The 24,086-nt window shown below is 47.6% G+C and overlaps 1 protein-coding gene across 1 annotated transcript in view; it reads right to left on the bottom strand.

Annotated features, from left to right (window-relative positions):
* LOC140428896 (piezo-type mechanosensitive ion channel component 2-like) overlaps positions 1 to 24,086 on the bottom strand; it is a 319,011-nt gene that overhangs the window by 98,516 nt on the left and 196,409 nt on the right. Inside the window, exons 29-33 of the mRNA XM_072515544.1 lie at positions 15,255 to 15,344; positions 8,296 to 8,414; positions 2,749 to 2,817; positions 2,094 to 2,200; positions 608 to 725 (exon numbers count right to left, since the gene is read on the bottom strand). Coding sequence (XP_072371645.1) covers positions 608 to 725; positions 2,094 to 2,200; positions 2,749 to 2,817; positions 8,296 to 8,414; positions 15,255 to 15,344 — 503 coding nt within the window. The remainder of the gene's footprint in view (positions 1 to 607; positions 726 to 2,093; positions 2,201 to 2,748; positions 2,818 to 8,295; positions 8,415 to 15,254; positions 15,345 to 24,086) is intronic.

Raw genomic sequence — 24,086 nt, 5'->3', positions numbered from 1 at the left:
TGCAGTGACGTGTGGATTGATGCACAGAAGGGGTAAGAAAGATGGAAAAAGTGGGTGTTAAAAATGAGGGGTGCGATTCTCCCATGCGTATGTGGTGCCGGGAAGGGAGGCTGGAGCGATGTGAACCTCTCCAGCGCCATGCTGGCCCCCTGTGGGGGCCAGAATCGCTACTGCCCACACCCGTTTCGCGCCGTCGTGAAACGCGACGGCATTCAGGACGGCGCGAACACTCTGTTTCCATTTCGGAGAATCGCGCCCTAAATTTCAGCTTCATACTGAGCTCGGAATTATAAAACATCGGAATCCACCACCTCAACATTCTTTATCCTAAATACTGTTGTTGAGTGTGCGTTGAATTTCTGTTAACTTAAAAGACCTGCAAACTCTGACATTTAATATTGCGAGCACAATTGATTTAAGGAATACATTATCAGTGACAATGCACACATTTCCCTCTGGTCTCCTCCAACAGCTAACACTCTGGAAGCATGTACACTAAGTGATGATATCTGCCACAATTTTGCTGCATTTGCTCCCTATTAACTAAACAGTGCACACTCCCCTCAGGGCTCCAGAGATACAGAAGTATTTCCTCTCGAAAGATTACCTTGTTGAGAATGCTCCATTTTTTCTTTCCTCCTCTGTGCTTTCTTCACCTGCTTCAGCTCCTTGTGTCGCTCCTTGACTGCTGCTTTTGAGTCTTTCACTAAAGCCATGTAAGCAAACTGGAAGGGAATGGTTAATCAGACAGGCCAGTCTTCATCTGTTCAGATTCGAGGAGTGAGATTTTAGCTCGTTCAAAAGCCATCCACTGGCACTGAGTTAACATCAGACTCCTGGTCTCTTCAGCAATTAAGAAGACGAGGAAACAGAAAGGAAGCTGCAATCAAATGTCTCATCATGTCTTCTGCAGTGTAATGGATCTGTAGATGAGTGGGTCAGTGTAGCGTAATGGATCTGTAGATGAGTGGGTCAGTGTAGCGTAATGGATCTGTAGATGAGTGGGTCAGTGTAGTGTAATGGATCTGTAGATGAGTGGGTCAGTGTAGTGTAATAGATCTGTAGATGAGTGGGTCAGTGTAGCGTAATGGATCTGTAGATGAGTGGGTCAGTGTAGTGTAATGGATCTGTAGATGAGTGGGTCAGTGTAGCGTAATGGATCTGTAGATGAGTGGGTCAGTGTAGCGTAATGGATCTGTAGATGAGTGGGTCAGTGTAGCGTAATGGATCTGTAGATGAGTGGGTCAGTGTAGTGTAATGGATCTGTAGATGAGTGGGTCAGTGTAGCGTAATGGATCTGTAGATGAGTGGGTCAGTGTAGCGTAATGGATCTGTAGATGAGTGGGTCAGTGTAGCGTAATGGATCTGTAGATGAGTGGGTCAGTGTAGCGTAATGGATCTGTAGATGAGTGGGTCAGTGTAGCGTAATGGATCTGTAGATGAGTGGGTCAGTGTAGCGTAATGGATCTGTAGATGAGTGGGTCAGTGTAGCGTAATGGATCTGTAGATGAGTGGGTCAGTGTAGCGTAATGGATCTGTAGATGAGTGGGTCAGTGTAGCGTAATGGATCTGTAGATGAGTGGGTCAGTGTAGCGTAATGGATCTGTAGATGAGTGGGTCAGTGTAGCGTAATGGATCTGTAGATGAGTGGGTCAGTGTAGCGTAATGGATCTGTAGATGAGTGGGTCAGTGCAGCTTAATGGATCTGTAGATGAGTGGGTCAGTGTAGTGTAATAGATCTGTAGATGAGTGGGTCAGTGTAGCATAATGGCCTGCAATACAGAGCAGCATTAGGTGTTAGGATCAGTCAGAAGGGGACATTTTTGAGTAGCACGGTAGCGCAGTGGGTTAGCCCTGCAGCCTCATGGCGCCGAGGTCCCAGGTTCGATTCCGGCTCTGGGTCACTGTCTGTGTGGAGTTTGCACATTCTCCCTGTGTTTGCGTGGGTTTCACCCCCACAATCCAAATGTGTGCAGGCGAGGTAGATTGGCCACGCTAAATTGCCCCTTAATTGGAAAAAATGAATTGGGTACTCTAAATTTATTTTAAAAAAAGAAGGGGACATTTTTTGTGGCTCTTCAATACTCACGCACCTGGAATGCTGAGGTTTTTACTGTTTCATCTCTAACTATCTCAGTTTCTTCTTTAGCTTCATCCTCACTATCAGTGTCGAATAGATAGTAATCCCCACTGTGGATCACTGCGTAGTGAAGAAGCACAATGTCAATAGTTTGTATAGCACACAGGCAGTGTGGAAATATCAGCTAACAGCAGAAAGTGCTAGTTACATAGAGTTACATAGAATTTAGTGCTGCCTGGGTTCTGATGCAAATAGGGAAGCACACATCACTGAGAATAATGATTAATATTATCTTCCATTCGCAGTACTTGTCTCATGTGGTTTGTAAATTGAATATTTAAATCTGCATGGAAAGAGCCCGTTCAGCCCACAACACCCGTGTTAATATTGGGTCCACCCTGGAGTCCTCCATCAGAACAGGTCGAGTTTTCATCCTGACGATCATCTAATCTTTCTTTAAATTCAATTGCAGGGCTTATTATTGCTCCTTGCATTGTGTAAGACCAAGGGCTTCCCGCTCCAGTTTCTGAATCAAGGACTGGGCTCATTCAATAAGCAGGCGCCATCTAACATGCCTACAGGGGGTCGTAAATTCTACGAGCTCCTTGTACATACAATAGGACGACCATACACTCTGCAGATATTTTTGTGATGTTTTGTGAACCTACTTGTGGAATGAGTTACCCAGGGCTGCCACCATTTCTTCTTATCATCTTCTGCTTTGCTTTGGTCATCACCTGTGGAGAATCACATTTCGCAAACACATGGATCAACAAGTTAATACAGTCTCTCGTGTGGTTAGAGTCCCCACAACTATTTTACAAGTTACGCCAGCTGATTTTCCATGGCATTCGCCTGGTACCTGAAGTTTGCTTGTGACGTTCAGCTACCCAAACCCGCAACATCTACCAGCTAGACGAACAAGAGTAGCAGACGCATGGGGACACCCCACCAAGCTATCCACCTTCCTGACTTGGGAATATATCGCCATTCCTTCACTGTCGCTGGGTTAAAATCCTGGAACTCCTTCCCTAATAGAATTGGAGGAGTGCCTTCACCAAACGGACTGCAGCAGTTTATGAGCTCATAGCTTCATCAAAGTTTACAGCACAGGAGGAGGCCATTCGCCCCATCGTGTCCACGCCGGTCAACAATGATCTGACTACACTAATCCTAGTTCCCAGCTCTTGTACCACAGCCCTGGAAGTGAATATCTAAATACTTCTTAAATGTTATGAGAGTTCCTGACTCAATCACCTTTTCAGACAGTGAGTTCCATACTCTGACCACCCTCTGAGTGAAAAAGTTTCTCACCTTAGCTTTCTACCTCTTACATTAAGTGTATGCTCCCTGGTTATTAGCCAGTCTACTAAGGGAAAAAGTTCCTTCCTATCCACCTTGTCTATGCCCCTCATAATCTTATACACCTCTATCAGATCTTGTCTCAACATTTGCTACTCCGAGGAAAACAACCCCAGCCTATCCAATCTCTCCTCATAACTCAGATCCTCCAGCCCAGACAGCATCCTGGTGAATCTCCTCCGCATCCTCTCCCGTACAATCACATCCTTCCTACAATGTGGTGACAGAGCTATAAATGCTGGCCCAGCCAATCACACCCACATCCCATGAGTGAATTTAAAAAATGATTGCTCTAATTGAACTGCTCATCAAATAATATCCATCACTCTGTCAAGTGGCTTTTAATGTGATATTTTTCTTCAGTAGATTTTCCCACATACAAATCTATCCTTTTTTTTGCACCCGGTCAACATTTTAGAAGATGCTGAGGAATACTGCTTGTTTCAAATCTCATAGCGGCAAATACACATCACCAAATTCCTAAAAAACACATAGCCAATCAAAAGCAATGGCATTGTTATTATTTTCCAAATTTCTTTGGTTCTACTTCTGTTCCACTATAAATATAGATTACAACATTTAAGAAAGCAGTTTAAATGAAAGAATTCAGAAATTAAGCTCACGAATTAGGTGTTTAGCAACTTTCTCCTTCAGTGCATAAGCATCAGAATGCACCCCAACATCACAGCACCTCAAGATTTCCAACCTACTTCTCAGTGGGCCTTGCTGGGTCCTCCTTATAGTAGAAATAGATCCAACATTGGAATTTAAATACAGCCACTCCCAACCCCCAATCTTCAGCTCCCTGGCCATCAGCTCCTGCCCATCCCACTAAGCAGACTGAGGAGGGCGTTAGAATCATAGTATCCCTACAGCGTAGAAAGATTCTGCACTGACCCTCTGAAAGTGCACCCTACCTCGACCCACCACCCCGCCCTATCCTTGTAACTCCATAACCACACCTAACCGTTGGACAATAATGGGCAATTTAGAATGGCCAATCCACTTAACCTCCACATTTTTGGACTGTGGGAACACACGGAGGAAACTCATGCAGACACAGGAAGAAAATGCGAACTCCACACAGTCACCCAAGGTTGTAATTAAATCCGTGTCCCTGGCGCTGTGAGGCAGCAGTGCTAACCACTGTGCCAATGTATTGCCCTAGATTCTGGGAACTCCTGTGAGGAATGAGTCCCAAACTGTGAGCTGCGTCCACAACTGGCTTTGCAGGAACAGCGAATGGGGTCTCAGGGAACCCTGGCAGCACGGTAGCATAGGGGCAGCACGGTAGCATGGTGGATAGCACTATTGCTTCACAGCTCCAGGGTCCCAGGTTTGATTAACGGCTGGGTCACTGTCTGTGTGTAATCTGTGCATTCTCCCCGTGTGTGCGTGGGTTTTCTCTGGGTGCTCCGGTTTCCTCCCACCGTCCAAAGATGAGCAGGTTAGGTGGATTGGCCATGCTAAATTGCCCTTAGTGTCCAAAATTGCTCTTAGTGTTGTGTGGGGTTACTGGGTTATGGCGGTAGGGTGGAGGTGTGGGTTTGGGTAGGGTGACAGAGGCTGTTTAGCACAGGGCTAAATCGCTGGCTTTGAAAGCAGACCAAGGCAGGCCAGCAGCACGGTTCAATTCCCATAACAGCCTCCCCGAACAGGTGCTGGAATGTGGCGACTAGGGGCTTTTCACATTAACTTCATTTGAAGCCTACTTGTGACAATAAGCGATTTTCATTTCATTTCTTTCCAAGGGCCGGTGCAGACTCGATGGGCCGAATGGTCTCCTTCGGCACTGTAAATGTTATGATTCTATGAAACATGAGATACAGACTGTTGCAATGTAGAAATGCGAAGGAGCGGGGCAGCATGGTGGCGCAGTGGTTACCACTGCTGCCTCCCAGTGCTGAGGACCCGGGTTCAATCCCGGCTCTGAGTCACTGTCTGTGTGGAGTTTGCACAGTCTCCCTGTGTTTGCGTGGGTCTCACTCCCACAACCCAAAGATGTGCCGGGTAGGTCATGCTAAATTGCCCCTTAATTGGAAAAATCTTTTCTAAATTTAAAAAAAGAAATGAGAAGGAGCAAATCATCAATAGGCTAAGAAACCCAGTGGGTAGAAAATAACTAAATTAAATTTTAGATTTCCCCAGAATACCAGTTGCTAAATGGCCGCAGACCTCTCCCTCTCTCTCTGCAGGGCTCTTTAAAATACACGTGTAGTCATCGGTTATGCAGGCAGATCTGAGGGAATCTATTCTAATCCCCTTGACATTCAATGGAATTACCATCGATGAACCCCCCTTTCTCAACATCATGGGGTATACCATTGACCGGAGAGTACACTGGAATAGCCACATAAATACTGTGGCTACAAGAGGAGATCAGAGGCCAGGAGTCCTGCTGCAAGTAACCCACCTCCTGACTCCCCAAAGCCTGTCCAACATCTAGAAGGCACAAGTCAGGAGTGTAATGGAATACTCTCCACTTACCTGGATGAGTGCAGCTCCAACAACACTAAAGAAGCTCGATACCATCCAGGACAAAGCAGCTGCTTGATTGGCATCCCATCCATCACATTACACATTCACTCCCTCCACCACTGAAGCCCAGTGGCAGCCATGTGTGCCATCTGCAGGAACTTACCAAGGCTCCTTTGACAGCACCTTCCAAACCCACAACCTCTACCACCTAGAGGAGAAATTTCTTCTCTCAGAAGGCTGTGTGTCTTTGGAACTCATTGCGATGGAGCGCTGTGGGGTTGGGTCTTTGTGTATACTTAAGGCTGAGGCAGATAGATTCTTGATCAGGAAGGGAATCAAGGGTTATAGGGAAAGGGAAGGAACGTGAACGTGAGGAATGTCAGATCAGCCATGATCCTATTGAATGGTGGAACAGGCTTGAGGGGCCGAAAGGCCTACTCCTGTTCCTATTTCTTATGGTCCAGAAGAACAAGGGCAGCAGACACATGGGAACACCACCATTTAGAGATTCCCCTCCAAGCCACTCACCATCCTCACCTGGAAATATATCGCCTTTCCTACAGTGTCGCTGGGTCAAAATCCTGGAACTCCCTCCCTAACAGCACTGAGGGTGTATGTACATCATACGGACTGCAAAATTTCAGGAAGGCTGTGCACCACCACCGCCTCAAAGGCAATTAGGGATGGGTATTAAATTCTGACCTAACCAGTAATGCCCACATCCCCTTATAGAATAAAACAAAATGTGCAAACGAGCTGTTCACTGCCATGATTCATAGTACAGTGAGCTTCCAAACTTAGCTGGCTTTTCTAGGAGTGGCGCCGAGGAGAAAGTCTCCCCAAGCAATGGGGAATGAAACTTGGAGACTAAATCTATTTGGATTCCTGCCCCCCCCTTCCAATTTACTGAAAGCGTTAGTAAGGATCTGTTACTGTTGCCCCATGTTGCCAAGTACCTGTGGCGCAAGTGGAAAGGGCAGAGAAAGGATTGACATTTAAATTAAAATGTATGTTGCCAGAACGGGAATCTTGGAGGGAATTTAAACTGTCTGGATTTACTATGTTGGTATTGCTGGGTTTGGCCAGCACAATGGCTGGCTGTCGCAGTGAACCTCCATCCCCCAAATTGAACCAGGCACACTATCAGCTCCAAATATTGCACAGGTTCCCAAATATTGAACGGATTCTAACCCCCTGATGGTCAGAATCAGGGGCAAAGCACACAAATGGCAAGTGGGCGCAAGTCCTCAATGCAGCAGGTAGGGATAGAGGAAATTCAGGGTGTCCATGGGGGTTATTCCATGCCCCCATCAACTAGAATGGCGATGCAGGCCCAAAATCACACGAGAATCAGGAAACAAGATTCTCACCAGCAAGTTCTCATTTCCCGATTTTCCACGCCCCTTGCTGGTGATGTAATGAGGTTCAACAAAGGGCGAGAGACTCACTCTGATTGATTTACATACATTTTAACTTCACTACCAAGCGTCCCCCACACCCCGGCCACATGATCCCCCTCTCACTGAACATTCAAACCTCGCCAACATATTATTTTCTTGGCGAGCTTTACAACAGGTTTGGAAAAATGGGAATCAATTAAGGGGATTCCCTCGGGCGCACAAAAGGTAAGTATAGCCCCCAGATGGGGAGAGACACATGCCCTGGCATACTCCCCTGGCACAGGTTGGCCATGCCAACCTTTGCCAGGGGCAGTGCCAAGGATGGACACTTTGAGGAGCCCCATTGGGGCGGAGCTGGTGTTATATTTGTTGGGGAGGGGGGGGGAGCCCCGAATGCTGATACTTGTGGAGGGTGTCGAGGGCGGAGGGGGGGGGGATTAGAGCCCCAATGTTGATTGTGGTGGGAGGCAAGGAGGGTGGAGAGTCCCCGATGCTTGTGGGAGGGGGTCCCCATGTTTGTGGGGGGGGGGGGTTATTTTCTGTGCTGATCGGGGTGCCGTTTTCAAAGAGCATCCCAATCTCTTTGCCGGCTCTATCAGGTCCCGTCCTGCCCCGCCACAGTGACAATGTAAACCACAACACCTGAATTTTCTTTTCCCGAGTGGCTCAGAATGTGAACTAAGAGCTTGACTGTGCGGCTGGAGAGCTATTCGCCAGGTTTCAGTCCTGACACGCTGCAAGAATATGGGAAAATTCCACCCCACATTTCTCTTCAAAGGAATTAAGGCCACAAAGTAAATGCCACACACGCTAATAAAAGATATTGTCCAGCAGGAGGGAAGGAATGGTGTAATGGTTCTACTCTTCCCAACAGGCCAGAGTAATTTCCATGTTATGCGAGGAGATTTTGCCACCTGACCATTGAGAGAGTCAACTATCCATCTTGTCATATTCTTCCGACGAAACATGACGTACCTGAACACTCTCCTCGATTCTCCAGCTTTACCCTATAGATCGTGTGAGAAGTAGCACCAAGTTTTGGCTTTGGCGTTCCTGATCGCTTGTATTTCTGTTTAGCCCGGATCCTTTCCATCCTAGCGTTAAGGGATGGAAGAGAGAGGGAAAAAGGAAAAAGAGAGAAATCTTAGAAAAAAATAGGGAAAATAATTCCCTCCCCTGAAAACCAACTTCAACATCCAAAGCAAGGGCAATCATCTTCCATTCCATATTTTGACTTTTGCCCCCTCTCAGTGTGTGCATGTCTTGTGTGTCTTTGAATAGAGGGTGGGATGGTAAAAGGGGGAGTAGTAGATTAGCTGGCCATTACTTTATTATAATTATTGCATGTCTTATCTCTATTTTTATTAGAAATAAACAGATGTTGTGTTTCACTTATACATCTAGTGCCTGTAAGTCATTGCAGTAGTCAAGGGCCAAAGATCTTAGAAACTGTATACCAATATTGGTTAATTCACTTATGTTGGGAGTCCGGGGCCTGTGGGGCTGAAATTGACTGCACACCCGCCCAGGCTGTCACAACAATTATAGGCAGGAAAGTACTGGCAAATGAAAGGAGAACTTTCATATTTGGAAAGAGAAGTGGTCGGTAAAAAATTCCGTTTGCGGTTGAGACCCCAGGGTCTGTTATTAACTTAGAGCTGACTCCAAATTAAAAGACTATGCCACTGGAGCTGACCTGTGCTACGACATTAAAAACACAGCAAAAGCCCATGGAGTAGCATCACCCAGGAATATCCAATGCTGAGTAAAACAAGTATTTTGTTGCTATTGCCCTTCACAACAACCTACATGTGCGAGGTTGGATTTTCCATTCTCACAAAGGTCAGCCGGTTGGCAAAAGTGGATCCCGGGAAAAAAAGTTGAAAAACACTGGTCTAATCTATCAAACCGCTTCATAATTTTATAAATCAAGCCACCTCCATTTCCAGCTTATTCTTTTTCCTGTACAGTAGAAGACACAAGTTCCATACCAAAACTAGATGATAGCTGTGGGGCTAAAAAGAGTGACAAAATTAGGGAAATTAATACCAGCAGAGATAAAGGCCGGAGCTTTCCGGCCATTCATGTCGATGGAATCTTCCGGTCCAGCCGACGGCACACCTCCGCTGTGGGTTTCTCACCGGCAAGGGGTGCATTCAGTAGGAAACCCCATTGACACTGGCAAAATCAGAAGATCCCGCCATGGCCAATGGCAGGCTACCTCTGCTGCCGTGACACACATGGCGGGTTCAGTGAAAAATCCCGCCTGTGGTATTGGAGAAATCTGAAGGACTAAAATCCGACAGATCCCCAGTACCCGATGGCCTCCACTCTGGGGTTCTAAAAGAGATAACTGTAGAGATAGTGGACATGCTGGTTTTGATTTTCCAAACGTCCTTAGATTTGGGACTGATCCCACAAGATTGGGAGTTGGCAAATGCTAAGAAGGGAGGGAGCAAGAAGACAATTAATTACAATCCTAATTTAGCCAAAAGTCAGTCATTGGGAAATGCTGGGATCTATTATTATTAACAATACACTGAGAAAAGCATTGTATGATTAAAAGAGGTCAACATAGCCTGACTGAAGGGAAATCTGATTGACAAATTTAGTAACATAGACATAGAGTATTAGGGATTTTTGAGGATGTAACTAATAGATAGATATAGGGGAACCAGTAGATGTAGTATACTTGGATCTCCAAAAGGCATTTGATAAGATGCCACACAAAAGGCAAGATAAAGGCTCATGGAGTTGAGGGTAATGTATTATATCCGCCTTCAACACCATAATTCCAGCCAAGTTCATATCAAAGTCCAAAACCTAGGACTTGGCTCTTCCCTCTGCAACTCGATCCTCGACTTTCTGACCCATAGACCACAATCAGTAAGGATAAACAACAACACCTCCTTCATAATAGTCCTCAATACCGGGGCCCCGCAAGGCTGCATACTTAGCCCCCTACTGTACTCCTTATATACACACAACTGTGCGGCAAAATGTGGCTCGAACTCCATCTGCACGTTTGCCGATGACACAACCGTAATGGGTCGGATCTTGAACAAAGATGAATCAAAGTACAGGAGGAAGATAGAGAACCTAATGGAGTGGTGCAACATCAACAATCTCTCCCTAAATGACAGCAAAACTAAAGAGCTGGTCATTGACTTCAGGAAGCAAAGGAACGCACATACCCCTGTCAGCATCAATGGTGCCGAGGTGGAGATGGTTGACAGCTTCAAATTCCTAGGTGTTGTTATTGAAAATATGGAAAGAAGTGTCATTTGAAACATGGAAGTCTGGCAATATCTGGTCTGAGAGAAACATGAGAGGATACAGGGCAAGATCCCGCAAAGGGTTAACAGCAGCTGCAAAGAGCAGGATTGTAAAATGCAGATATCCTTGGTCAAGCAGGCTTAGCGAACAAGACAAATAGGATTTTGAATGAAGCCAAAAACAATGGCTCACACCTTCATTGAAAGTAACGATCTTAGTAAGCATCTGGAAAAGGGAAGGATGAGGTTCTAGGTGTGAAATTTTGCTAATACTAGGTAAATTAAAGAAAACTGGAGACTATCAGTCTACGAGAAACATAATTCAAAGCCAAAATCAAAGTCAAAATTATGAGCCGAGGACACAATTGGAAAATAAAACTATAGAAATGACAGTAATTAAAAGTAACACCCCTTGAAGTCAAAGCATTTTGAACATCACAAAGGAAACAATGTAATCAGATCTATGAGATGAAGTCATGTCAAAATGAATACTTAGTTGGAGGGAGAGAGAGAGAAGCAGAGAAGGAACAAGCAGCTAGAGTCAGATTACAGTCAGCTCGGTCATGGGAAAGATAAGACATAGCAGCCGAGCTAAAATAGCTAATACATCTAAGGAAGACTAGAATTTAAAGAGGAGGCAGAGTCAGCTCAGAGTCAGCTCAGAGATAGCTAGCAGAGCCAGCTCTCACAGCTCGGTACATGGGAAAGATAGGACACAGCAATCGACCTCACCAGCGAATACATCTAAAGAAGACCAGATTTTAAAAAGAAGAATTGATTGTCAAGTTGGGCCTGAAGGTCCCTTCAACCAACCAGAAGAGTCCAGAAGCAATATCTTTTTCCTTTCTGTAAAGAAAGAGAAAATATAATAATAAAATAACTTAATTTAACCTGAAGTAGTGGTTATTCCAAAGTCTACTTTACTTACTTAGCAATGCGGGACCCAGGATCAATGCTACTAAGTGGTAAGTAGATGAAATCTTCGGTGAAGGTATGGGTTATACCGGGGGATAACTTGAAAATACAGTTTGACCTGAATAGCACCCACTGAAGCCTGCATCGGAGTCAGGGAGTGAGAATCCCTGTTTCACCATTTAGAATGTCGGCCCTTTTTGGTATCGGGGGACTTCTAAGAATAGTGGTGAGTTTTCAAAAACAGTGTGCACATCACCAACAATCTGTCCTGGTCCACCCATGTCGATGCTACAATGAAGAAAGTACAAGAGCGTCTATACTTTCCCAGGAAACAAAGGAAATTTGGCATGTCCACGTTGTCTCTTTTTTATTTTTACAGATGCACCATAGAAAGCATCCTATCTGGCTGCATCACAGCCTGGTATGGCAACTGCGCGGCTCAAGACCGTAAGAAACTATGGAGAGTGGTGAACACAGCCCAGTCCATCACGCGAACCTACCTCTCATCCATTGACTCTGTCTATACCTCCCATTGCCTTGGGAAAATGGGCAGCATAATCAAAGACCCCTCTCACCCGGGGTGTTCACTCTTCCAACTTCTTCCATCGGGTAGGAGATACAAAAGTCTGAGAACACGCATTAACAGATTCAAAAACAGCTTCATCCCCCGCTGTTACCAGACTCCTAAATGACCTTCTTATGGACTGATCTGATCTCTTCAAACTTTTTCTCTACCGAGTAATACTCGGTATGCTTCACCCAATGCCCTATGTATGCCCTATGTTTTCTTCACGTATGGAATGATCTGTCTGCATGCAGAACAAAATTTGTCCCTGTATCTTGGTACACGAGACAATAAAACAATCCAATCCAATCCCATATTAGCATGGATAGAGGATTGGCTAATGGATTTGAAACAGAGAGTAGGCATTAATTGGGCTTTTTCAAGTGGACAGGCAGTGAGTAGTGGAGTGCCGCAAGGGTCAGTGCTGGGGCCCCAGCTATTTACCATCTATAATAATGACTTAGATGAAGAGACAGAGAGTAATGTATCCAGGTTTACTGATGATGCAAAGCTAGATGGAAAGGTAAGCTGTGTGGAGGACACAGAGAGGCTACAAAGAGATATAGACAGGTTACGTGAGTGGAAACAAATGGCACTCCACTCCCTCCACCACAAGGATCATCAGACTATATAAGGCCCACATATACTTAGGATAAAATGACTGAGCACAAATCCCAGATTCAACATTCGGCTTAACATGATACAAACTCATCAAACCAGGATAACCAACGGTGCAAGACATCACACCTGAATTATTCACTTCCCTGCAAACAAATAAATTGACAACATCTGCAGACAACAATATGATTATCAGGTAGCAAAGTCCAGGATAATATATGAGATTTGAGATAGTCCTCAGGATAAAGACCTTTCCACTGGTGCATGAAGAAAGTAAAAATCAAGGATAAGGCAAGATAAGAATCGCCGAACATTCTTCAGGATCTCCCAAGTATTTCAATCGAAACATGAAACACCATTACTTCCAACCTGCCATCGCCCCAGCATCCAGGTGATCAACAGCTTAAGCTCTGGTCAGGGCACATGGCTCAACTGGTTCGGCCATCCCCAACTCCTCCTGACCGACACCAGGAACATCACAACACAGGACCAGTGGTTGGACCACCACACCGACCCCAGGCCTCTAAGACAGGATTAGATGTGCTCAATTGAATTTAATTTGCCCAGCCTCCAGAGCAAGATTTCCAAAACATGGCACCCAATGCTCGAACTCAGCTGGCATCTTCTCCATTGCCTCACCTGGGAAACCGGGTTCAGCAAATCTCCACTCCAGTTCCCCCTCTCTTTCACCTGACTCCATCAGCATTGACAAAAGGATATGCAAAAGGAACTCAAGATCAGCCATGCTCTCATTAAATGGCGGAGCAGGCTCGAGGGGCCAGATGGCCTACTCCTGCTCCTAGTTCTTATGTTCTTATGTTCTTATGACTGTACGGAGGCAGGCTGTCATCAGAGACAGTGCTCTTTCTATTGCACAAAGCTCCTCGATTGCCTCCATAAGAACACGCCGCAACTCTTGGACTTTGGCCCTGACGACCTGTACCTCCGAGACGAGAATTTCAGCCAGAACAGCATCTTCGTTGGCAGCCATCATCTGTCGATGGACACCACACAGTCAGGGTGGGAGCCCACTCAAAAGTAACTACAGTACTAAAGGCCGGGCTCCACTTCAACTCCTTCCAGCCACCGTGAACGAGTGAGGATTTGAACATTCTAACTCAGCTCTATCATGCCGAAACACCGACCAACAATTCTGTTGTATAAACCAGAGTATAAACCATGTAAACCAAGAAAAGACAGAAAAGAAAAGTGCACAAGGATGAAAAGACGGATTAAAAAATGAACAGAGCCAGAGCTCGCGAAAACGCAGCCCCTCCCGCATTCACATCATGTGGTCCCCTGCAGAATATTTTTTAAAAGATGAGAAACTTGTGAGTTTTGATGCTGAGAGAGATTTGAGTGTGCTTGTACAAGCAAAGTTAGCCTGCAGATGCAACAAACAATTAGGTAGAGAAATGGAATGTTGGCCTTTATTACAAGGGGTATTGGAGTACAGGAAGAAAGAAGTCTTGCTGCAGCTGTACAGGGTTTTGGTGAGACCACATCTGAATACTGTGCGTAGTTTTAGTCTTCACATTTCAGGAAGAATTTATTTGCATTGGCGGTGTTACAGTGAAGGTACATTAAATTAGTCCTGGGTTGAGAGGGTTGTCCTAAAATGAGAGGCTGAGCAAATTGGGACTATGTTCTCTGGAGTTTGGAAGAATGAGAGGTGATCTCATTGAAACCTACAAGATTTTGAGAGGGTTCAATAGGGTCGATGCTGAGAGATTGTTTCTGCTGGTTGGGGAATATAAAACACAGGGGCACAGTCTCAGGAGAAGGGGTTGATCATTTAGAACTGAGTTGAGGAGACACTTCTTCACTCAAACATTTGTGAATCTTTATAATTTCCTACCCCAGAGGGTTATGGATGCTCCATCGTTGAATTTATTTAAGGCTGCGGGAGTTAGATTTTTTAATCTCCCAGAGAATTTGGGATATGTGGGCAGGAAAATGAGTTAAGCCCAAGATCAGCCATGGTCGTATCGAATGGCAGAGCAGGCATGATGGGCCGTGTGATCTGTCCTGGTCCTGTTTCTTGTGTCATTTTGTCCTTTTCTAATATGCGTTCAAAATGAAACCAGAACACAGGAACCAATTAAATGTATCAAACTACCTCCCTCCCACCCCCCAACTACCCCCCACCCACTAACTCCCCCACCACCGCCCCTCCTCCCAACTATCAGAAATAAATTAGTTGAACACACTCCCAGGAATGTAACATTTGCATACTCACTACACGCTCCCTGGAACCCAATAATGTCTAATATTTGTCAGGTACCTTTCCCCAAGGTCACTCATGTCGCTGCGTGGTATGTGCAGGAAAGTAGCCAGAGAGGCCAACTCTCCTTTTTGGTTTCATTCCATCAACACAGCTTCCACTAGGTATCAACTGGGAGTAACATTGGGATTTTGCTTTTTGGACAATTATGGTTATCATTATGAAGTTGCTCTATTGGGATTTCAGGGTTGAGTCTTTCAGTAAGAGAAGTTTACTGCATTGAACATTTCCCCTTGGTGTGCACACATCATACAGCACATCTATACACTCAACTTACTGTTTTTTCAACATCTCCATGGATATGCTCTCTTTCTCCAATCTTGCTGTGACACCTTTTTTAACCTTAGCTTCAAACAGTTCAGCTCCTCTATGCAAACAAAAGATTTGCATTGATCAATTATGTATCATCTGATCATCATCTCAGAGCTATACATTTATTTACGACCTGAATAGCTCTGTAGTATATTGTAATAGCCGAGCATTTTGTTAAACTGCCCTCTCTGCTGGGGAAGTGTAAGTAAAGTTGTTCAGCAATGACTGTCTTCAGGGCACAATAGCAAGATGGTGATGCGGATAGCATGACATTCTATTTTGCCATTAAGGACTGGACAACATCGTGACATACTTTTTATATCTTCCAAAGTTGATTTTGAGGAAGTTTGAGGCATGTGAAAGATCTGCTCTCTACCTGCCGGCAGCGCTCGGGGGAAATCGCTCGACGAGTTTGTTGAGAAACTCACCGCGCTGGCCAGGGACTGTGACCATCAGGATGTGACAGGGGAAGTCCATATGAACCTGCACATCAGAGATTCTTTCGTGTCCGGAATCCGCTCGGCCTACATCCGACAGCGGCTGCTCGAAAACGAGGAAAAAGACCTCCAGGAGACGCTAACGCTCGCCTCCTCGCTGGTGGTGGCCCGACATAGCTTGGGTACGTACCCCGCGGACTCTGCCAGCCCCCCCCGGACTTCCTCAGACTCGCCCGTATTACAGGCCTGTGCCACGCTGCGACCCGCTCACCATGGGGGCACACCTTTCTATTTCTGCGGGCAGGGCCAGCACCCACGCCCACGCTGCCCAGCCCGCTCCGCGATCTGCAGCGACTGCGGGAAGAAAGGGCACTTTGCGAGGGTCTGCCTGGCCAGACCCAGGGGCCAGAAAAACAAAGAACAGCCGGCCCAAAAATCAGGCTCTCAGGCCCGGAGGGCTCGCAATGCTGCTGCGCACCGACCCGACACGTCCTCTTCTGACGCGTCATCAGCCTCGTGCGAATCATGGGAGCGGCCATCTGGTCGGCGGCCATCTTCTCGACCCGACACGTGCGACCGACGGCAGCGGCCATTTTACGACTCCGACTACCCGCGACTGGGTGTGATCACCCTCGATCAAACTCGGCCAAAACACCTGCTGAACTCCATGATGCAGGTCCAGGTCAACGGGCACGACACTGCATGCCTCTTCGACTCCGGGAGCACGGAGAGCTTTATCCACCCTGAAACGGTAAGGTGCTGCTCCCTACGCACCCATCCCGCATCCCAAACCATAGCACTCGCATCTGGGTCCCACTCGGTACAAATCACGGGGTACTGTATTGCGGATCTCTCGATCCAGGGTGCCAAATACACCCGTTTCAAATTTTATATCCTCCCTCACCTCTGTGCCCTCCTGCTGCTCGGACTGGATTTCCAGTGCAGCCACCGAAGCCTGACACTGAAGTTCGGCGGACCCTTGCCCTCCCTCACGGTGTGCTGCCTTGCGACACTGAAAGTCGCACCCCCCTCGCTATTCGCTAACCTCACTCCCGACTGTAAGCCCGTCGCCACCAGGAGCCGGCGCTACAGTGCCCAAGATATGGCTTTTATCAAGTCAGAGGTCCAGCGTTTACTGGGAGAGGGGGTCATCGAGGCTAGTAACAGCCCTTGGAGAGCGCAAGTGGTGGTAGTCCGGTCCGGGGAGAAGAAACGGATGGTCGTGGATTATAGCCAGACCATAAACCGATTCACGCAGCTTGATGCGTACCCCCTTCCTCGCATCGCGGAAATGGTAAATCGGATCGCCCAATACCGAGTCTTTTCCACGGTCGACCTCAAATCTGCCTACCACCAGCTCCCCATCCGACCAAAAGACCGCCCCTATACTGCCTTCGAAGCAGCCGACTGGCTCTTCCACTTCCTCAGGGTCCCCTTTGGTGTCACAAATGGGGTCTCCGTCTTTCAAAGGGCGATGGACCAAATGGTGGACCAGTACGGTTTGCGGGCTACATACCCGTACTTGGACAATGTCACCATCTGCGGCCATGATCAGCAGGACCATGACGCTAACCTCAAAAAGTTCCTCCAGACCGCCCGAGCCCTTAACCTGACCTATAACGAGGGCAAATGCGTTTTCCACACCACCCGGCTGGCCATCCTCGGCTATGTCATGGAAGACGGGGTCCTAGGTCCCGACCCCGACCGCATGCGCCCCCTTAAGGAACTCCCTCTCCCCCGCAGCCTCAAGGCCCTCAAACGGTGCTTGGGGCTTTTCTCCTATTACGCCCAGTGGGTCCCCAGGTATGCGGACAAAGCCCGCCCACTCCTAATGACCACCACTTTTCCCCTCTCGGCTGAGGCTCAATTGGCCTTCAACCGCATCAAGGCCGACATCATCAAGGCCGCCATGCACGCGGTGGACGAAACCATCCCTTTCCAGGTAGAGAGCGATGCATCAGACATCGCCCTGGCTGCTACCCTCAATCAAGGAGGCAGACCAGTAGTGTTCTTCTCCCGAACCCTCACTGCCTCAGAGATTCGACACTCTGCAGTTGAAAAGGAGGCACAAGCCATTGTGGAGGCTGTGCGGTGCTGGAGACACTACCTCACTGGTAGGAGGTTTACCCTCGTCACCGACCAACGGTCGGTCGCCTATATGTTCGATAACACGCAACGGGGCAAAATAAAAAACGATAAAATTTTGAGGTGGAGGGTCGAACTCTCCACCTACTCGTACGATATCAAGTATCGTCCAGGGGAGCTCAACGAGCCCCCAGATGCCCTGTCCCGCGGCACATGCGCCAACGCGTAGGAGGACCGCCTGCAAGCCATCCACAATGACCTCTGCCACCCGGGGGTTACCCGGCTCGTCCATTTCATCAAGTCCCGCAACCTACCTTACTCAACCAAGGAGGTCAAGGCCATGGTCAGGGCCTGCCCGGTCTGTGCGGAGTGCAAACCGCACTTCTATCGGCCAGACAAGGTTCGGCTCGTGAAGGCCTCGGGCCCCTTTGAGCGACTGAGCGTGGACTTCAAGGGGCCCCTCCCGTCCACCAACCGTTATGCCTATTTCCTCACCGTGATCGATGAGTTCTCCCGTTTCCCATTCGCCATTCCCTGCACCGACATGACCTCAGCCACGGTGATTAAGGCACTGCACAGCATCTTCACCCTGTTCGGTTTCCCTGCTTATATCCACAGCGACCGGGGTACATCGTTCATGAGCGATGAACTGCATCAGTATCTGCTCAGCAAAGGCATCAACTCGAGCAGAACGACCAGCTATAACCCACGGGGAAACGGGCAGGTGGAGAGGGAGAATGCGACCGTGTGGAAGGCTGTCCTTCTGGCCCCGCGGTCGAGAAATCTCCCAACCACCCGCTGGCAGGAGGTCCTATCCGATGCCCTACACTCCATTAGGTCACTCCTCTGCACGGCCACGAATGAGACCCCTCACGACCGATTGTTTCTCTTCCCCAGGAAGTCTACTTCCGGGTCTCGCTTCCACCTTGGCTGATGGCTCCGGGACCTGTTCTTCTCCGGAGGCACGCGAGGAGCCATAAAACGGACCCCCTAGTTGAAAAGGTCCGACTGCTCCACGCCAACCCCAGTTACGCCTACGTGGAGTACTCCGACGGCAGGCAAGATACGGTTTCCCTCCGGGATCTGGCACCCGCTGGATCCTCCACCACAGACACCCCTTCCCGCGCCGCTCCCCTGCAGGACCCGTCGTCCCCTACAACACACTCCCTTCCGGCCCTACCACCCGTTGGTGAGCTCCTACCATGCGCCCCCCCTTTACACACCCCGCCGGCGCCGGCTCCGCTACCGCCGGCCCTGCCTAGTTCCTCTGCCCCGACCCGGACCGAAGCTCCGACCGCTGTGCTCCCGGATGTGCCCTCAACCGGGACGTCTGTGCCCGCCGCACCACCGCCCGAATTGAGGAGATCGAGGAGGACGATCCGGCCGCCGAGACGGATGGACCTATGATGGCACTTCACCCCCTCCGGACTCCTTTTTAAACAGGGGGTGAATGTGATGAACGGTTACTGCCTTATCATCATGTAAGGTGATGTCCCCTTTAAGACCGGGCTTGTAACCCTGGGGGCTCCGCCTCTGGCTCTGCCCATCTGGGAGCCATACATAAAGGCCTGCCTCATGGTCTGTATAGCAGTCAGCTCTCGTCCATAGCTGTAGCATAGTTATTAGTCTAATAAAGCCTTCTTTACAGCTTAATCTCTGAGCATCATTATTGAGGGTACCTCAGAATCCCAACAAAGAGGACAGTTATAATTAGACATAAAATCTCTATTTTTGACTGAAAGTGAATAAAGTGGGGCAGGAAGGTAAAGTACATGACTTCCTCATGATAATGAAGGCCAAATGCTTTTGAGATGGTGGAGTATGAGCTTCCCCACTGAGGGGCGGAGCTCCCCCAACAACAGGTGAGCAAACCAGAATATAAAAACCCCGGCTGAGTGTGCGCTGGATGCTGGTAGTGCCTTCTGGTACCAGAGTACATAGAGTTTTTGTTCGACTCTGTATTTTTCATTCCTTGCTCTTCCTGTGTGTCCTCTTCTGTGAACTCAACAGTATAAATTCCTTTTTTTAAGTTGGGAAGGAGTGCAATATATTGTTATAGCTGATAATTTTGTTATACCGTCCTCTTGCTGGGGATGTATAAATAAAGTTTTTCAATAATGGATGCCTGCAGTTAAGCATTACTCATTGAGCAGTGTCTTACCCAATGCAATACACAACAGAATAATTGTGACAAGGATGATATGGTATTTATTTTACACTTCATTTGGGAAATGAAGGACGGAAGAACATTATGACACAAGTGACAAAAATGTCATATTTGTCAATATTTTTCCAATATCACTGTGGTAGGCTTGTGTATGGGTGTGACGAATGTCATTCAACTGAAACAGTTAGACTGCAAGGTTAAAGACATCATAGAGGGTTGCATGTGAAAGCAAGTGTTTTGAAGTGGAGATGATAGGATAGGAACAGTGAGCAGACTGAATAGAAATTTGCATTAGGAAGATAAGGGAGGTGACCTGAAGTTTAACTGTATTCAAAAGAAAAATGTAAAATTGGCAAAGATTGAAAAATTAATAAAACAAAGTATTAAGTTTATTTTCCCCAAAAGTAGTAACCACAAAATAACATGAAAGATCAGTACACTCTGGAAAAGGGAAGTTCCAAAGGAATGCAAAGGCAACAGATTTAAATATGAAAAGGGGAAACCATAGTAAAGAGAGATTGAAAGTTGTCAAGGAAAGTGTGTCCATGAGATCCTGAAACAACGGGGGTGATTCTCCAATATGGAGGCTAAGTGTTCGCGCCATCGTGAACGGCGTCACGGGCCCGGGTACGACTGATTCTGGCACCCGCAGGGGGCCAGCATGTCGCTGGAGCGGTTCATGCCACTCCAGCCTCCTTACGTGGCGCCAAATGGACGCGGCGCCAACTCTGCATGCGCGGGGGACTTCTTTAGCGTGCCGGTCCTGACTCAACATGGAGTTGGTGTTCAGGGGACGGCAACACCAGAAAGTAGGCCCGGGGGGCTCCACACCCCCCCCCCCCCCCCCCCCCACAGGCCACCCCCCGAAGGTTCGCGCAGAGTTCCCGCCGGCAGTGACCAGGGGTGAATGGCGCCGGCGGGACTCTGTCATATCGGCTCATCCGGGCAGGAGAATCGGCGATTCCAGTGGCCCGCGGCGCGTCAAACGCGCCGGCGCAAACGGCGCCGATTCTCCGCACCTCGTCGTGGCGTGGTTGTGCCGATTCTCCGGCCCGGCGCGGGGTTCGGAGAATCGCCCCCAACATGTGGGCTGAAACAGATTGTGAAGAAGGCATCCTGCCGCCACCCTCAGAGAAGACAAGTGTTGTGTCTGTAAAGCTTTGACACCAGTTTTGGTTTTCCAGTATCGAATGAGAGAGAGAGAAGCCTGCAAAATATTTCCCTGTAGGGACAGTGAGTGTTTGTGGTAATCTTACTGGAATTTTTATAGAGGGAATCTATGGGGACTACAGAGATGGTGCAGGAGGGAGGGTTTCAGTTTTCCGGATAATTGGGGCTCATTCTGTGGTCGGTGGGACCTCTACAAATGGTCTACACCTGGACCAGAGGGGTACCAGTATCCTGGGGGGAAAATTTGCTAATGCTCTTCGGGGGGGGGGGGGGGGGGGGGGTTCAAGTAGTTCAGCAAGGGATTGGGAACCCGAATTGTAGCTCCAGTATACAGGAGGTTGAGAATAGTGAGGTCATGAGTAAGGTTTCAAAGTTGCAGGAGTGTACCGGCAGGCAGGAAGATGGTTTAAAGTGTGTCTTCTTCAATGCCAGGAGTATCCGGAATAAGGTGGGTGAACTTGCGGCATGGGTTGGTATCTGGGACTTCGATGTTGTGGCCATTTCGGAGACATGGTTAGAGCAGGGACAGGAATGGTTGTTGCAGGTGCCGGGGTTTAGATATTTCAGTAAGCTCAGGGAAGGTGGTAAAAGAGGGGGAGGGGTGGCATTGTTAGTCAAGGACAGTATTAAGGTGGCAGAAAGGACGTTTGATGAGGACTCGTCCACTGAGGTAGTATGGGCTGAGGTTAGAAACAGGAAAGGAGAGGTCACCCTGTTAGGGGTTTTCTATAGGCCTCTGAAAAGTTCTAGAGATGGAGAGGAAAGGATTGCAAAGATGATTCTGGATGGGAGCGAAAGCAACAGGGTAGTTGTTATGGGGGACTTTAACTTTCCAAATATTGACTGGAAACGCTATAGTTTAAGTACATTAGATGGGTCCGTTTTTGTCCAATGTGTGCAGGAGGGTTTCCTGACACCGTATGTAGATCGGCCAACGAGAGGCAAGGCCATATTGTATTTGGTACTGGGTAATGAACCAGGACAGGTGTTAGATTTGGAGGTAGGTGAGCACTTTGGTGATAGTGACCACAATTCGATTACGTTTACTTTAGTGATGGAAAGGGATAGGTATATACCGCAGGGCAAGAGTTATATCTGGGGGAAAGGCAATTATGATGCGATGAGGCAAGACTTAGGATGCATCGGATGGAGAGGAAAACTGCAGGGGATGGGCACAATGTAAATGTGGAGCTTGTTCAAGGAACAGCTACTGCTTATCCTTGATAAGTATGTACCTGTCAGACAGGGAGGAAGTGGTCGAGCGAGGGAACCGTGGTTTACTAAAGCAGTCGAAACACTTGTCAAGAGGAAGAAGGAGGCTTATGTAAAGATGAGACATGAAGGTTCAGTTAGGGCGCTCGAGAGTTACAAGTTAGCTAGGAAGGACCTAAAGAGAGAGCTAAGAAGAGACAGGAGGGGACATGAGAGGTCTTTGGCAGGTAGGATCAAGGATAACCCTAAAGCTTTCTATAGGTATGTCAGGAATAAAAGAGTGACTAGGGTAAGAGTAGGGCCAGTCAAGGACAGTAGTGGGAAGTTGTGCGTGGAGTCCGAGGAGATAGGAGAGGTGCTAAATGAATATTTTTCATCAGTATTCACACAGGAAAAAGACAATGTTGTCGAGGAGAATACTGAGATTCAGGCTACTAGACTAGAAGGGCTTGAGGTTCATAAGGAGGAGGTGTTAGCAATTCTGGAAAGTGTGAAAATAGATAAGACCCCTGGGCCGGATGGGATTTATCCTTGGATTCTCTGGGAAGCTAGGGAGGAGATTGCTGAGCCTTTGGCTTTGATCTTTAAGTCATCTTTGTCTACAGGAAGAGTGCCAGAAGACTGGAGGATAGCAAATGTTGTCCCCTTGTTCAAGAAGGGGAGTAGAGACAACCCCGGTAACTATAGACCAGTGAGCCTTACGTCTGTTGTGGGCAAAGTCTTGGAAAGGTTTATAAGAGATAGGATGTATAATCATCTGGAAAGGAATAATTTGATTAGAGATAGTCAACATAGTTTTGTGAAGGGTAGGTCATGCCTCACATACCGTATTGAGTTCTTTGAGAAGGTGACCAAACAGGTAGATGAGGGTAAAGCAGTTAATGTGGTGCATATGGATTTCAGTAAAGCGTGTGATAAGGTTCCCCATGGTAGGCTACTGCAGAAAATACGGAGGCATGGGATTCAGGGTGATTTGGCAGTTTGGATCAGAAATTGGCTAGCTGGAAGAAGACAAAGGGTGGTGGTTGATGGGAAATGTTCAGACTGGAGTCCAGTTACTAGTGGTGTACGACAAGGATCTGTTTTGGGACCACTGCTGTTTGTCATTTTTATAAATGACCAGGAGGAGGGCATAGAAGGATGGGTGAGTAAATTTGCAGATGACACTAAAGTTGGTGGAGTTGTAGACAGTGTGGAAGGATGTTACAAGTTACAGAGGGACATAGATAAGCTGCAGCGCTGGGCTGAGAGGTGGCAAATGGAGTTTAATGCAGAAAAGTGTGAGGTGATTCATTTTGGAAGGAATAACAGGAAGACAGAGTACTGGGCAAATGGTAAGATTCTTGGTAGTGTGGATGAGCAGAGAGATCTCGGTGTCCATGTACATAGATCCCTGAAAGTTGCCACCCAGGTTGAGAGGGTTGTTAAGAAGGCAATACGGTGTGTTAGCTTTTATTGGTAGAGGGATTGAGTTTCGGAGCCATGAGGTCATGTTGCAGCTGTACAAAACTCTGGTGCGGCCGTATTTGGAGTATTGCGTGCAATTCTGGTCGCCGCATTATAGGAAGGACGTGGAAGCATTGGAAAGGGTGCAGAGGAGATTTACCAGAATGTTGCCTGGTATGGAGGAAAGATCTTATGAGGGAAGGCTGAGGGACTTGAGGCTATTTTCGTTAGAGAGAAGAAGGTTAAGAGGTGACTTAATTGAGGCATACAAGATGATCAG

Source organism: Scyliorhinus torazame, chromosome 8 (assembly GCF_047496885.1).
Source record: "Scyliorhinus torazame isolate Kashiwa2021f chromosome 8, sScyTor2.1, whole genome shotgun sequence".
Classification (NCBI taxonomy): Eukaryota; Metazoa; Chordata; class Chondrichthyes; order Carcharhiniformes; family Scyliorhinidae; genus Scyliorhinus; species Scyliorhinus torazame.
Note: the sequence above shows the minus strand (reverse complement) of the source record. Positions and strands in the feature narration are given on the sequence as shown.